Genomic DNA, 15,000 nt, shown 5'->3' on the forward strand with positions numbered 1-15,000 from the left:
CATTCACTCATTCAAACACTTTCATCCACAGTGACATTCAGAGAAATAATGAAAAACACAATTGATCATACAGGAGAAAATAATCAAGCAGTTTAATATCTATATTTAATATGTCCAGTTTATATTATTATTATATTATTCTTAACTAAAACTAAAACCCTTAAAAACATTTTTCATTTAAATGAAGGTGAAATAAATTTAAATGTTAACATTATAATACTAATATCTGAGACGAGTGTAGCACAGAGTCTGTATCTGTGCAGTCCGTGATGACTGTCCATGAGAGAGCTCTGATACAAGACAAGCAGTCGGAGACTATCGAGTTCTTCATCAAACACACACACACACACACACACACACACACACACACACACACACACACACACGAGTGACTGAAGTAATAACTTTACAGCTCGAGAACATTAAAGGTTCATTTTTACACAGAATCTGATCTTCAACTCGAAACGAACATACCCGCGCACACTTTACGTTACGCTCGACCCAATAAACATTATTTAAAGGAGAGGAATCGCCGACTCTCGGGCGAAAGTACAAGCCGTTTAATGACCAAACAGCTTGAAGTCATTATCGCTGCTGCTTTAGCCAGAGGAAAAGTGTTTAGACGCACCAAACACGAACCAACACACCCCGATCCTGCAAACGCGGCTCGTTTCCAGAAGCGATAATGGCTTTCAGGAAAACATGCATCCCCTCCTGTTAAAGGATCTGTTTTACTCACAGAGCTTATCACTTCAGAGGACAGAAGCATCTCAAATGAGATCTGTTTAATATTTCAGCTGTTTCTTCCACACAGAAATGAGATTAAATGAAGAGTCTCTTTAAGTCATCATGAAAGCAAAACGGACAATTCTTTAAAGGAATATTGCAGTGTTCATGCTAAACGATTTCTCCGTGCACATCATTGTGTTAAACTCATAATCTTGAATCAGAATAACTTCTTAAATTCTCAGATGACTAGGGCGGGGCGACCTGTCAATCACATGAGATCCACCAATAGCAAACCACAACCATCCAATCAATTCCCCACAGAAACAATCAAGCCCCGCCCACATTTGTTCCTGTTCCAGATGCTGTTTTACTTTGACATATGACACGATAGGGACGAAAAGATAAGTGCAATTTACCTTTCATGCCGACATTAACGGGCACCCATTATGCAAAATTAATTTTTACATCCTGGTTTGAACATAAATGTGTGTCGGCAGTGTGTGAACACAACCACTCTATAATGGTAAAAATCGACAAACTCTTTTTTTAAACCCTAATAAATCATAAAGAGTGTCTCAGAACACGCCATTTGCAGATTCTATGCAATGTGATGTCAATGTCATGGCCCCACCCATGACTGCTGGCGGACTCCGCCCTATTAGCACAGGCCCGTCCATTACAGCTGAAAAACTCTGCCCTATTAGCACAGACCCCTCCCATGACTGCTGACAGTCTCCGCCCAATTATCACAGGCCCGCCCATGGCTGCTGACGGACTCCGCCCTATTAGCATTAGACCCCGCCCCTCAGTGAGCTGTACACAGTCCGCCATGTTTGGCCGTGTAACCTTGTGACTCCACCCTATTAGCATATACCCCTCCCATGACAGCTGAAAAACTCCGCCCAATTATCACAGGCCCCTCCCATGACAGCTGACAGACTCCGCCCTATTAGCACAGTCCCCACCCATGACTGCTGACAGTCTCCGCCCTATTAGCACAGGCCCCGCCCATGGCTGCTGACGGACTCCGCCCTATTAGCACAGGTCCCCGCCCATGACTGCCGACAGACTCCGCCCTATTAGCACAGTCCCCACCCATGACTGCTGACAGTCTCCGCCCTATTAGCACAGGCCCGCCCATGACAGCTGACAGACTCCGCCCTATTAGCACAGGCCCCGCCCATGGCTGCTGACAGACTCCGCCCTATTAGCATTAGACCCCGCCCCTCAGTGAGCTGTACACAGTCCGCCATGTTTGGCCGTGTAACCTTGTGTGTGTTTAACAGTTCACGGGACGCTCCGTCTGACACACAGCTTTCTCTGCACATGCTTTGGGTGTGTGTGTGTGTGTGTGTGTGTGTGTGCGCTCAGAAAACCATATATCAGAAGTTTAGACTGATATGGCTTTAAAAAGCATCAGATCATAAACTCTCATGATGATGAAGAACTGCAATGTCATGTGAGCGCGATAGAGATGATAATCAAAACCAAAGATGCTTTAGTTTTTGGCAGAGTATCCGAGGCACGAGCTGTACAGGCTCCGCCCTCTTCTGCTGCAGCTCATTTGCATTTAAAGACACATGCACAAAAACAGCATGTTTTTGCTTCAACTCAAAAATTGGCATTTTTTAAGCATGATCTGTGGGGGATTTTCAACTGAAAAGTTTTAAGGTGAGCAGTTGCTCACATGACACTCACTCTGGACTCCATGTGATCTCACTGTCCTCCAATCCTGCGAGCTCGTGTCTTTGTAGTTGATGATGTAATAGCTGATCGGGACGCCACCGTGCGAGTCGGGCTTCATGAAGGTGACGGTGGCGAGACGCTGGGAGACGGCAGTGAGCCTTACGGAGTATGGGTTTGACGGGACATCTGCAACAGAACACAACAGAGAATAATAAATGTTTACAACATTAGTATTTTATCCTTAAACATAGTCTACACCGTCATAGCTCAGCTGTTTATCTTTACTGTAGATCGTGAAGCGCGTGTGACCCAAATAAAGAGGCCGACAGACTCTTCATCCTGTGATAAAGCATGAATGCCGAATAAACTCATGACAGAGCATCAGATAAACTGCGGACTGTAGAAACTCAGAATACATCATCGTTTGTGCTGCCGTGTTAGTGACTGACGAGAGATAATCGCACTTCAGTGTCATCGCTCAACGGGACGCAGTCTGCAGTTCAACTTCCTGTCGGAGAGAAATCATTCTTGTCACCAGAGACATTTGTCATTGTGCGATTAAACTCTCCTTTAAACCCATTTCTACTGTTTCAGCCATCATTATAAGGTAGTCTACAATATGAAAATCTACCAGATCATAAAGGCAATATTTTAATGTGACTTTAGCCATTCAAATATGCAAATGTACATAATTAGATTACATTTGCATATCAGGGTATATATATAAAAAGTGACAGACCCGAGAGAAAACATCCCGACTGTTATGTGATCAACATATCATGACATTTTGTCAAAAGGTTGTTTATTAACAATATGTGCATGCAAATGAGGATGCCTTTGGCCTTTTAAGATGAAATGGCCCTTAAAATGTCAAAGAAAAAACTCCACAGCCATTAGCAGAAACACCATATAAGGCGATGGATAAGAGTAGAGAAACCAAAGACATTGTGTTTCTATACGAGCAAAATGTCACGTTTCAGAAAAAGGCATTATAAAAACACTTTATAGTGTGACTCTCACACTGAAATTTGTCCTCTGCTTTTAACCCATCCAAATTAGTGCACACACATTAGGAGTAGTGAGTAGTGAACACACACACACTGCAAACCGTGGACACACACACCCGGAGCAGTGGGCACATTACACACCCTACCAGAGACTAATATACTGGACCACTGCTACCTCACAATAAAGGATGCATATCGCTCCGTCCCTAGAGCAGCTTTAGGACTCACTATATGGTTCATCTTATACCAACCTTGAGGCAGAAACTGAAATCAGCTAAACCTGTAATAAGGACTGTAAAAAGATGGACTAATGAAGCAGAGTGGGGTTTATAAACCTGCTTCGAGTGCACTGATTGGACTGTTTTTGAGGCTCCTGCCCTGGGCAAGCTCAGAGATTCACATCATACATCAGTTTCGATATCGCTATGTGTCGATATCCCAGACAGCAACATAAGCCTCGTTCAGACTGTCAGTCCAAATCCAATTTTTGTGCATATCCGGCCAAAAGTCTATATACAGGTGCTGGTCATATAATTAGAATATCATCAAAAAGTTTATTTATTTCACTAATTCCATTCAAAAAGTGAAAATTGTATATTATATTCATTTATTACACACAGATTGATATATTTCAAATGTTCATTTCTTTTAATTTTGATGATTATAACTGACAACTAAGGAAAATACCAAATTCAGTATCTCAGAAAAATAGAATATTACTTGGGTTAGTTCACCCAAAAATGAAAATTCTGTCATTAATTACTTACCCTCATGTCGTTCGACACCCGTCAGACCTCCGTTCATCTTCAGACACAAATGAAGATATTTTAGTGTAAATCTGATGGCTCTGAAAGGCCTCCATTGGCACAATGCACGGTTCACTCTCAAGACCATTAAAAGGTACTAAAGACGTCGTTACAAAGTCCATCTCACTACAGTGGTTCTACAATAACTTTATGAATCTGCGACAATAGTTTTTGTGCGCAAAAAAACCCTAAATAACGACTTGCATAGTGATGACGATTTCAAAACAAGGCATCATGAAGCTTCGAAGTGTTATGAATCAGTGAGTCGATTCAGCGGTTTGAATCGCCAAATTTCAGCAGCTTGGCGGTTTGACACGCGATCCGAATCAGCATTCGGCTCACTGATTCATAACGCTTCGAAGCTTCATGATGCCTTGTTTTGAAATCGTCATCACTATATAAGTCGTTATTTAGGGTTTTTTTGCGCACAAAAACTATTGTCGCCGATTCATAAAGTTATTGTAGAACCACTGTAGTGAGATGGACTTTGTAACGACGTCTTTAGTGCCTTTTAAGGGTCTTGAGAGTGAACCGTGCATTGGGCCAATGGAAGCCTTTCAGAGCCATCAGATTTACACTAAAATATCTTCATTTGTGTCTGAAGATGAACGGAGGTCTGACGGGTGTCGAACGACATGAGGGTAAGTAATTAATGACAGAATTTTCATTTTTGGGTGAACTAACCCTTTAAGACCAATACAAAGAAAGGATTTTTAGAAATCTTGGCCAACTGAAAAGTATGAGCATGTACAGCACTCAATACTCAGTTGGGGCTCCTTTTGCCTGAATTACTGCAGCAATGCGGCGTGGCATGAGGAGATCAGACTGTGGCTCTGCTCAGGTGTTATGAGAGCCCAGGTTGCTCTGATAGTGGCCTTCAGCTCTTCTGCATTGTTGGGTCTGGCATATCGCATCTTCCTCTTCACAATACCCCATAGATTTACTATGGGGTTAAGGTCAGGCGAGTTTGCTGGCCAATTAAGAACAGGGATACCATGGTCCTTAAAACAGGTACTGGTTGCTTTGAAACTGTGTGCAGGTGCCAAGTCCTGTTAGAAAATGAAATCTGCATCTCCATAAAGTTGGTCAGCAGGAAGCATGAAGTGCTCTAAAACTTCCTGGTGTACGGCTGCGTTGACCTTGGACCTCAGAAAACACAGTGGACCAACACCAGCAGATGACATGGCACCCCAAACCATCACTGACTGTGGAAACTTTACTCTGGACCTCAAGTAACGTGGATTGTGTGCCTCTCCTCTCTTCCTCCAGACTCTGGGACCCTGATTTCCAAAGGAAATGCAAAATTTACTTTCATCAGAGAACATAACTTTGGACCACTCAGCAGCATTCCAGTCCTTTTTGTCTTTAGCCCAGGCGAGACGCTTCTGACACTGTCTGTTGTTCAAGAGTGCGACAGCTGAAACCCATGTCTTGCATATGTCTGTGCGTAGTGGTTCTTGAAGCACTGACTCCAGCTCCAGTCCACTCTTTGTGAATCTCCCCCACATTTTTGAATGGGTTTTGTTTCACAATCCTCTCCAGGGTGCGGTTATCCCTATTGCTTGTACACTTTTTTCTACCACATCTTTTCCTTCCCTTCGCCTCTCTATTAATGTGCTTGGACACAGAGCTCTGTGAACAGCCAGCCTCTTTTGCAATGACCTTTTGTGTCTTGCCCTCCTTGTGCAAGGTGTCAATGGTCGTCTTTTGGACAACTGTCAAGTCAGCAGTCTTCTCCATTATTGTGTAGCCTACAGAGCTAGACTGAGAGACCATTTAAAGGCCTTTGCAGGTGTTTTGAGTTAATTAGCTGATTAGAGTGTGGCACCAGGTGTCTTCAATATTGAACCTTTTCACAATATTCAAATTTTCTGAGATACCGAATTTGGGATTTTCCTTAGTTGTCAGTTATAATGATCAAAATTAAAAGAAATAAACATTTGAAATATATCAGTCTGTGTGTAATGAATGAATATAATATACAAGTTTCACTTTTTGAACAGAATTAGTGAAATAAATCAACTTTTTGATGATATTCTAATTATATGACCAGCACCTTTATATATAAACAATGTCATGTTTTAAATAAGACAACATCTGTATTGCAAACCCCTCAATGTTGCCGTTGTTGTTGCTGTTTTTGGGTTACGCCTACCAACGCAACGTCGTTGCCCTAGAAACGAATGCGAAAACTAAAGAGCTGCATGAACACACATCTCGGATCTGAACAGTTGCGATACACAATGTGGAAAGTCAAACATTAGATCAGATTCCAGTCGCATTTGCATAAAAATCGGATTTGAACGAGGCTATAGTGTCGGCCCAGATACGGGCCACATCTGGTAGATGTGGATTCAATGCATACCAGATGCGGGCCGGATCTGGGGATGTTGCTGTCTGAGATGGGCATTCCTACCAGGACTCATTTAACTTACAACAATGACAAACCATGATTCTCAGCGAAACTCAGAGGCCAAAGAAGATGCCTATAGGAATGGGGACAAAATGTTGTACAATCAGGCCAAACACACACTGACAAAGGAGATCAGAGTGGCTAAGAGTGGCTACTTCAGCCAACGATCAGTGTGGAAAGGCCTGAAAGACATCACAAACTACAAGACAACATCCCACAAGTCTGTGGGGAATCAACAACTGGCCGATTACCTGAATTTTATTGCAGTTTTATCCCAGTCTCACACCACTGACCGTCTCTCTGCACAACCGTCAACACCTCCAGCTCCAGAAACTCAAAGAAACCAGACAAATTTTTCTGTTTTCCAAGATGGCTCCTGTCTGTATACGCGTAATGTCTTTATAAAGTATCTTCTTATTAAACTGTTTGTACACTTACAAAGTTCTCAATGCTTCAGTTTGCATGTAGGGACCCTCATTATGCTACCGTGTTAGTGTGAGGCTATATTGAGCCTTGTTAGTGGTATTAACTAGCGATTTAATTTGACTTATTCTGTGCCCCATTTGCTAGTGTTATAAGCTAATCTGTTTTTAGAGATAAAACTCTTTACATTTGATTTTCATGAAAACGCATCCCAGAGAACGATCTACTCGGTAACCATGTGTTAATTACTCCTTGGTTCATTTTTCACCGGAGTTGTCCTTTAAGTTTCTCTGGTACTGGGACTGTCCCTTGAGAGAGTGCTAAAGCTCCTCGGGATGTATATTTGGTGGAAAATTTGTAGGAATGATCGTCCTTTCTAAATGTGATGTAAACGTACTGTCCTGTGACTACAAATAAACAGAAACAGACGTGAATGAATAAGAATGTGTCCTCTTTCTTTTGAGGAATAACAGTAAATACCACTTTATTTTTGTGGGACTAATGTGCAATCATGACACACATTAATTATTTATGACCAATGTGTCACGTATTATTGTAAAACTGTGGTAAAACATCAACGCTTGTGTTCTAAGTCTTTAAGTAAATAACAAAAATGCCAACAAACGTCCGCTTTTATCATGTTTGTTTTGCGATCTCGCTAGTTTGCCGTGATTTCTTTCTAATTAGTTTTCTGATGAAGCTTCCATTTGTTGGTGAAATGATGGGTTTGTGTGATGTTGTTCCAGACAGGCGTGTTACGGGTGGCTTTTAGTGAATCGCTGCTGAGCTTCTAGCCTGATGGTGGCACTATTAGCCCAGCCGGCCCATTGAAAGCCCTGGCTCACACTGGCCAGACAGAGGAATAGCAGCTATTGAGTCTGTCCTCTGCACTTCTATAACTGTCGGGTTTGGCTCAGCTACAAAATCAGACATCAGAAGACTACAGAGGAGGGTTTGGACTGCTGAGAGGATTATTGCTGCCCACCCTCCAAGAGCTGTACACATCCAGAGTGAGGAAAAGGGCTCAGGAAATCACTCTGGATCCCTCACATCCAAGTCACTTCCTCTTTGAACTGTTGCCGTCTGTCTGGCGCTACTGAGCACCAGAACAACCAGGCACAAGAACAGTTTCTTCCCCCAGGAAATCTACCTCATGAACAATCTCCCCACTGTGCAATGATAAACATGTGTAATATATTTATTTGACAATAACTTAGAGTAGAATTTACAGGGAATGTAATAAAAGAGCTATCACACCTGTTTGTACAAATGTGTCTATTTTTGTTTATACACTCATCTAAAGGATTATTAGGAACACCTGTTCAATTTCTCATTAATGCAATTATTTAATCAACCAATCACATGGCAGTTGCTTCAATGCATTTATGGGTGTGATCCTGGTCAAGACAATCTCCTAAACTCCAAACTGAATGTCAGAATGGGAAAGAAAGGTGATTTAAGCAATGTTGAGCGTGGCATGGTTGTTGGTGCCAGACGGGCCGGTCTGAGTATTTCACAATCTGCTCAGTTACTCGGATTTTCACACACAACCATTTCTAGGGTTTACAAAGAATGGTGTGAAAAGGGAAAAACATCCAGTATGCGGCAGTCCTGTGGCGAAAATGCCTTGTTGATGCTTGAGGTCAGAGGAGAATGGGCCGACTGATTCAAGCTGATAGAAGAGCAACTTTGACTGAAATAACCACTCGTTACAACCGAGGTCTGCAGCAAAGCATTTGTGAAGCCACAACACGCACAACCTTGAGGCGGATGTGCTACAACAGCAGAAGACCCCACCGGGTACCACTCATCTCCACTACAAATAGGAAAAAGAGGCGACAATTTGCACGAGCTCACCAAAATTGGACAGTTGAAGACTGGAAAAATGTTGCCTGGTCTGTTGAGTCTCGATTTCTGTTGAGACATTCAGATGGTAGAGTCAGAATTTGGCGTAAACAGAATGAGAACATGGATCCATCATGCCTTGTTCCCACTGTGCAGGCTGGTGGTGGTGGTGTAATGGTGTGGGGGATGTTTTCTTGGTACACTTTAGGCCCCTTAGTGCCAATTTGGCATAGTTTAAATGCCACGGCCTACCTGAGCATTGTTTCTGACCATGTCCATCCCTTTATGAGCACCATGTCCCCATCCTCTGATGGCTACTTCCAGCAGGATAATGCACCGTCACAAAGCTCCAATCATTTCAAATTGGTTTCTTGAACATGACAATGAGTTCACTGGACTAAAATGGCCCCCACCGTCACCAGATCTCAACCCAATAGAGCATCTTTGGGATGTGGTGGAACGGGAGCTTCGTGCCCTGGATGTGCATCCCACAAATCTCCATCAACTGCAAGATGCTCTCCTATCAACATGGGCCAACATTTCTAAAGAATGCTTTCAGCACCTTGTTGAATCAATGCCACGTAGAATTAAGGCAGTTCTGAAGGCGAAAGGGGGTCAAACACAGTATTAGTGTGTTCCTAATAATCCTTTAGGTGAGTGTATACATACATGTGTTTTTATTCATAAATGATCTTATTCATAAATCTATATTCTTTATTTTACTATGTGTCCTGTTGTTGTCTCTGTGTACTGGAAGCTTCTAAAGCAAATTCCTTGTGTGTGCAAACAAATTTGGCATTAAAGCTCTTTTTGATATATATACATATGTGTATTCTCTAGGGCTCGATGAAGTCTGCTCTGAAGTGAACTGAACCTCTTCATGGCATATTAAGCAGCTCTACAGTAAACGAGGACAGTACTCTGCTCTATTAGTGAGCTCTCTAGTAAATCACGTGGCACTACAGAAGATTAGCTTCAGTGAAATTAGCAGAGGCCAGATGGGAAGGACATATTGTTATGGCAAATTTAAAAAAAAAAATACATCAATGCTTAGCACATCACTACACGTTTAAATCAAATGCAAACTAGTTTCCCAGGTCAACATTCTGCCTCGTCTCAAACCAAACACACTCTCGAATCATCTCAAGAACATAATCAGCCTAAAAAACATCCATAAAGTCAACATGGAAAGCTTGCAAACAGTTAGTAGTAAATACTTGCACAGACAGAAAACAAATCAGGATATATACAGATCCAAACTAAATCTTTCAGGAACATGTTTTAAAAATGAATAAAACATCTCATGTTGGACGTATCAAGAGAAGTTTAGTATTTCTTTCTTGAGGTTACTGGTAAACACACACCTGCCTGTGCTAATATAAACTCCTGGTATCGAGCGCCGATGTTGTTTCTGGCTGTGCAGTTGTAGCGTCCAAAATCCCTGTCGGACACTGGAGTGACCTGTGGATACAGAGAGAGCAAAGGTGAGTAATTAATGCAAGGATATTGCAAGAATTTTATTTTTTTTGCAGCGAAAGTCAGTACAAGTTTGTGTGTACATTTTAACTGGGTTCAACAAGGGCTACTGCTAAACACCATATTTTGTTTATTAATTAGTTTAACCAGAATGATTTCCTTGGTCAAACTGCTTCTCCAGAAACATCATGCTTGTCCTAAACCAGCACTACAGACCTGAAACATATAGTTTACACCGCAAAAATACATTTCCAACTCTGTAATTTAGTTTAGTTTTCCAGCACAAATATCAAAAACATTCTTAAATCAAGGTCGATTTACTTGAGATGCTCATTGACTATATTACGTCTTGTTTTATGAAGAATTTATTAAAATGAATTGAGTTTTTGCTGCAAATATCTGCTAATGGGGTTTGGAAAAATAACGTTGTTTTCCCTTTGTAAACTCAATTCATTTTGATACATTTTTCATAAAACAAGACTTAATATGTAAGCAAGTCAATTTGCTTCTCAAGTAAATGTATCTTGATTTTATATTTGATATTTGTGCTGGAAAACAAGACTGAGGAAGAACATCATTGAAGTGGCAAGACGCTTTTAGCTACGCAAGCAAAACTAAGTCCCGATTTCACAGACAGTGATTAGATTAAGCCAGGATTTGGCCTTAGTTCCAGTAGCTTTAATAAATGTGAGTTAGAAAAAAAACATTACTGGTGTGCATCTTAAGACAAAACAATGGCACTGACATATTTTAAGATCTGACACCTAAATATGTGGTTTAAGTGTCAGATTAAGTCAATTAAATAGCAATAAACTAGCATAAACCATCTGTTCTGCTCAGTTTTGTCTTTCAAGTCTACACTGTACAAAAGTTGGTGTAGAAACAATTTTCCCTTAGAAATTGCTAGTAAATTTCGCAATAAACTACAACGAAATTGCAAGTAACACATTGAATTAAGCGTGAAATTTTAAATTAGAAAACCGAAATAGTGTTTTCTTGTAAAACACACTCCAATAATCATTTTGCAAGCAGCAATTATTGGGTGTGGAGTGACAATGACATAAACAAAATTTGGTGTCAATAGAGCAAAGCATTGCAGAGATACATCAACAGATTCGTTGATGCGTTAAACAAAAAACATTTTGCCTACTGTTTTGTCTATCAACTTTTTGCCGGCATGGTCTGAAGATGATCTGAGTCTAATCTGATTAAAAATCGGACCAACGGGCTAGGATGAGTTTGAAATGTAATGTAATTCAAAATCCCGAACAGCAAGTTCAGCCAGCCATGGCATAATTGGCCAAATATGACAAAAGCAAAAGCAATTCGTATTTTAGTTTTTGACCACAAGGTGGCGCTGCCCAAAACTTTGTGTGTACCTTCAAGGTATCATGCCAAAGACACATGCCAAGTTTTGTAATGATATGCCAATGCATTCATAAAATACAGCATTTTACATCAAAATTCAAAATGGCTACCACCCAAAATGTCCTATATGGGAAAATTGGGTGTTGTGTTTGGGATTGAGTTAGAGACTCCAAAATCACTGTGGTTAATGTTCAGACTGTCTTCTATCTATGTGCCAAATTTCAAAAATTTCCCTCAAGTGGTTCTATGAGCTGCCATAGACGCAAGAGCATAAGTATAATAGAAAACTAACAGATACACATTCAGTGCTCTGCCCTAAATACAGCCCTACAAGTGCATGACTGTAATGTCACTGAACCTCCAGAAGCGACCGCCCCTCTGCAGTGTAAATGCGAATGTTGCTGGTCCCTTGACTAGAGATGGTAAAGCGGTCTCGTCTCCACAGCATCGTGGCTGGAGGGTTGGACCTCACGTCACAGCTGATGTTCACTGGGTTTCCCTCCCATGAGTAGAAGATGCTTTGATTAGTCTGGAACTTCGGGGCATCTGCAAAAAGAGCAAGAGAGAATCAATACTGGCAGAAGCTAATGTTTTCAAGCAGGTTTTTGGACCATCCGGCTGATCAGGCATATACGCTGTAAATAAAACAAAACACTGTTTCAGGTTTTCTACTTTTTCTACCAAAATGTCACATGTGGACCAGATTGGACCAGCTAGAAACCATGTAAAACCAGCCATTAAAAGGCTTCAACACATTGTGTCACGCAATGAAAAAAAAAAAAAAAAAAAAAAAAAAAAAAAAAAAAAAAAAAAAAATATATATATATATATATATATATATATATATATATATATATATATATATATATATATATATATATATATATATATATATATATATATATATATATATATATATATATATATATATATATACAGTATATATATATAATCTCTATGATTAACTACGTATAGCTAATAGTAAAAGCATAAACAACAATGTTTGTATAAGTGAAATAAAATTAATTATAAAAACCTTCATCATTCAAATTTCATTTAGTATAATTTAATGGACCAAATTTGAAAAACTGTATAGACATACTTTATATATATATATATATATATATATATATATATATAAAAAACAAAGACTAATAAAAATGACAAAATTGAAAACTAAACTCTAACTATAAAATTCTAACTATAAAATTAATTAAAAATAAAAATAATTCTATATATATATATATATATGACTATAATAGTATTTCTACGATTAACAATAACTAAAAGTATAACTATAAAAACAAAGTTTGTATAAGCGAAATAAAATAAAATATTAAAACCTTTCTCAATATCATTTAGTATAATTTGATGGACTAAAACTGAAATAAAAATTACTAAAAACTGTAAAACACATTTTTAAAAAACAAAAGACCTAATACAAATAATTAAAACAAAAAATGAATTCAAAATATATATACACTAATACAAAATATTAATATAATAGTATCTAAATGATTAACTAAACCTCAAACCATAAAAAGTTCATAACTGAAATAAAATAAAATGTAAAAAAAACCTTAAACTTTGTAGGTAAAACTTTAGTAAATGTGATTATATATATATATATATATATATATATATATATATATATATATATATATATATATATATATATATATATATATATATATATATATATATATATATATATATATATATATATATATATATATATATATATATATATATATAAAATAACACTGGCCTGATCATGCACCGCTGTATTTGTTTCCATGTATTTTAATGCACTGGGGAATGTTGGTGTGAATCGTGTGAAAGGTCTTTAAAGAAGAGTAATACTGACTGCAACAAAGAAAGACTTTACAGTCTCACTCCATTATATCAGAAGCGTCTGCGGTAAATAGATATACAAGTCATAAAGATGAACTGCATGTTCCGCAGACTTAAAAGTGATCCTGTGCTTCAGTTTTAAGCGCTGAGGGTGTCCACATTCCTTTTTTACGCCGACTAGCAGGTTTCCATTAGAGAGATTGATGCTGAGCTCTCTGTCACATCTAAGGAGCAGCGAACAGAAGAGCGGCCGTACTAAATAAATGAGTTCATTAGCAGCCCGGTAACGCTTGGCTAGCTCCTGCCGCGCTCCCTTTTCACACGCTGGCCGTGAACCTCCACGCTGACGATATGACACGACGACGCTCCGGCGTCAAGGTCGGCGCCGTGCATTCAGGGCCTTTCATTAGCATCTCACCGCATCTCTCAGATTGTGACAGATGTTTAGCCGCACTAAACACAGTGGCGTTAATGTTAGCCTAATGAACGAAACAGAGACAAATGAATCTGAAGCAATAAAACAGATAAGGTCACATTCGGCCACGAGTGACCCCAACAACACTCTGGCATTTCAGGAGACGGACCTGGAAATTAAGGAATTAATTACTCGGGAAGAATTCCTTCCGTAATTGGCCCCACCGAGGGCCATTTTTCCTTTTGTGTAGAATTCTCAGAATCATTTATTGCAAGTGGGGTAAATTAATTAGGCAAGAAATATACAGAGAAACTGCAAAACGAGGCTTTAAGTTGGTGCAACTTTGGCTCAATAGTCACTTTTTTTTGTTGCTATGTGGTTGCTAGGGTGTTGTACAGTAGGCGTTTGCTACAAACACTGTGATGATTGACAGCAAAGCATGTATTTTTAACCGCTCTCACAAACATCCCCATGAAAAATCAACAGTTTTTACTGCATCTTACACTCAATATCCAGGAACATGCTCTTCTGATGGCCTCCGATCCTGCTGAGAGCTTCACAATCGAACCGACCCCAGTCTGAGAGCCGGACGCCGCTGATGGTCAGCATGGATTTCCCATGCCGTCCACGCACTTCCACACGGCCGTCCTGACTCTAAACACAAACAAATCAGTCCACATTAGTGAAACGTTCCCATTTTTAATCACAGTTTTAGCAATGTAGTTGTGTGTTTTTGCCATTATATATTATTTTTGGTATTTCTGGCACGTCTTATTTGACCGGACGCAGACAGTATGTTGCTTTAGAAGAATACAGGTCAGATATTGGAACAGTTTCTACCGGCGTCCCCCAGGGCTCAATACTAGGACCCTTACTATTTCATCTTTATTTATTCCTGCTTCACCAACTTTTATGAACTCTAGGTATTAAAGAGATAGTTCGGCCAAAAACGTAAATTCTGTCATTAATTCCTCTCCC

At 39.6% G+C, this 15,000-nt stretch overlaps 1 protein-coding gene across 1 annotated transcript in view; it reads right to left on the reverse strand.

Moving 5' to 3' along the window:
* Positions 1-15,000, reverse strand: part of LOC307123698 (neural cell adhesion molecule 2) — a 435,059-nt gene that overhangs the window by 32,245 nt on the left and 387,814 nt on the right. Inside the window, exons 9-12 of the mRNA XM_079812344.1 lie at positions 14,526-14,676; positions 12,112-12,299; positions 10,274-10,370; positions 2,428-2,601 (exon numbers count right to left, since the gene is read on the reverse strand). Coding sequence (XP_079668470.1) covers positions 2,428-2,601; positions 10,274-10,370; positions 12,112-12,299; positions 14,526-14,676 — 610 coding nt within the window. The remainder of the gene's footprint in view (positions 1-2,427; positions 2,602-10,273; positions 10,371-12,111; positions 12,300-14,525; positions 14,677-15,000) is intronic.

Source organism: Gobio gobio (genome assembly GCF_949357685.1).
Source record: "Gobio gobio genome assembly, chromosome: 3".
NCBI classification, from domain to species: domain Eukaryota; kingdom Metazoa; phylum Chordata; class Actinopteri; order Cypriniformes; family Gobionidae; genus Gobio; species Gobio gobio.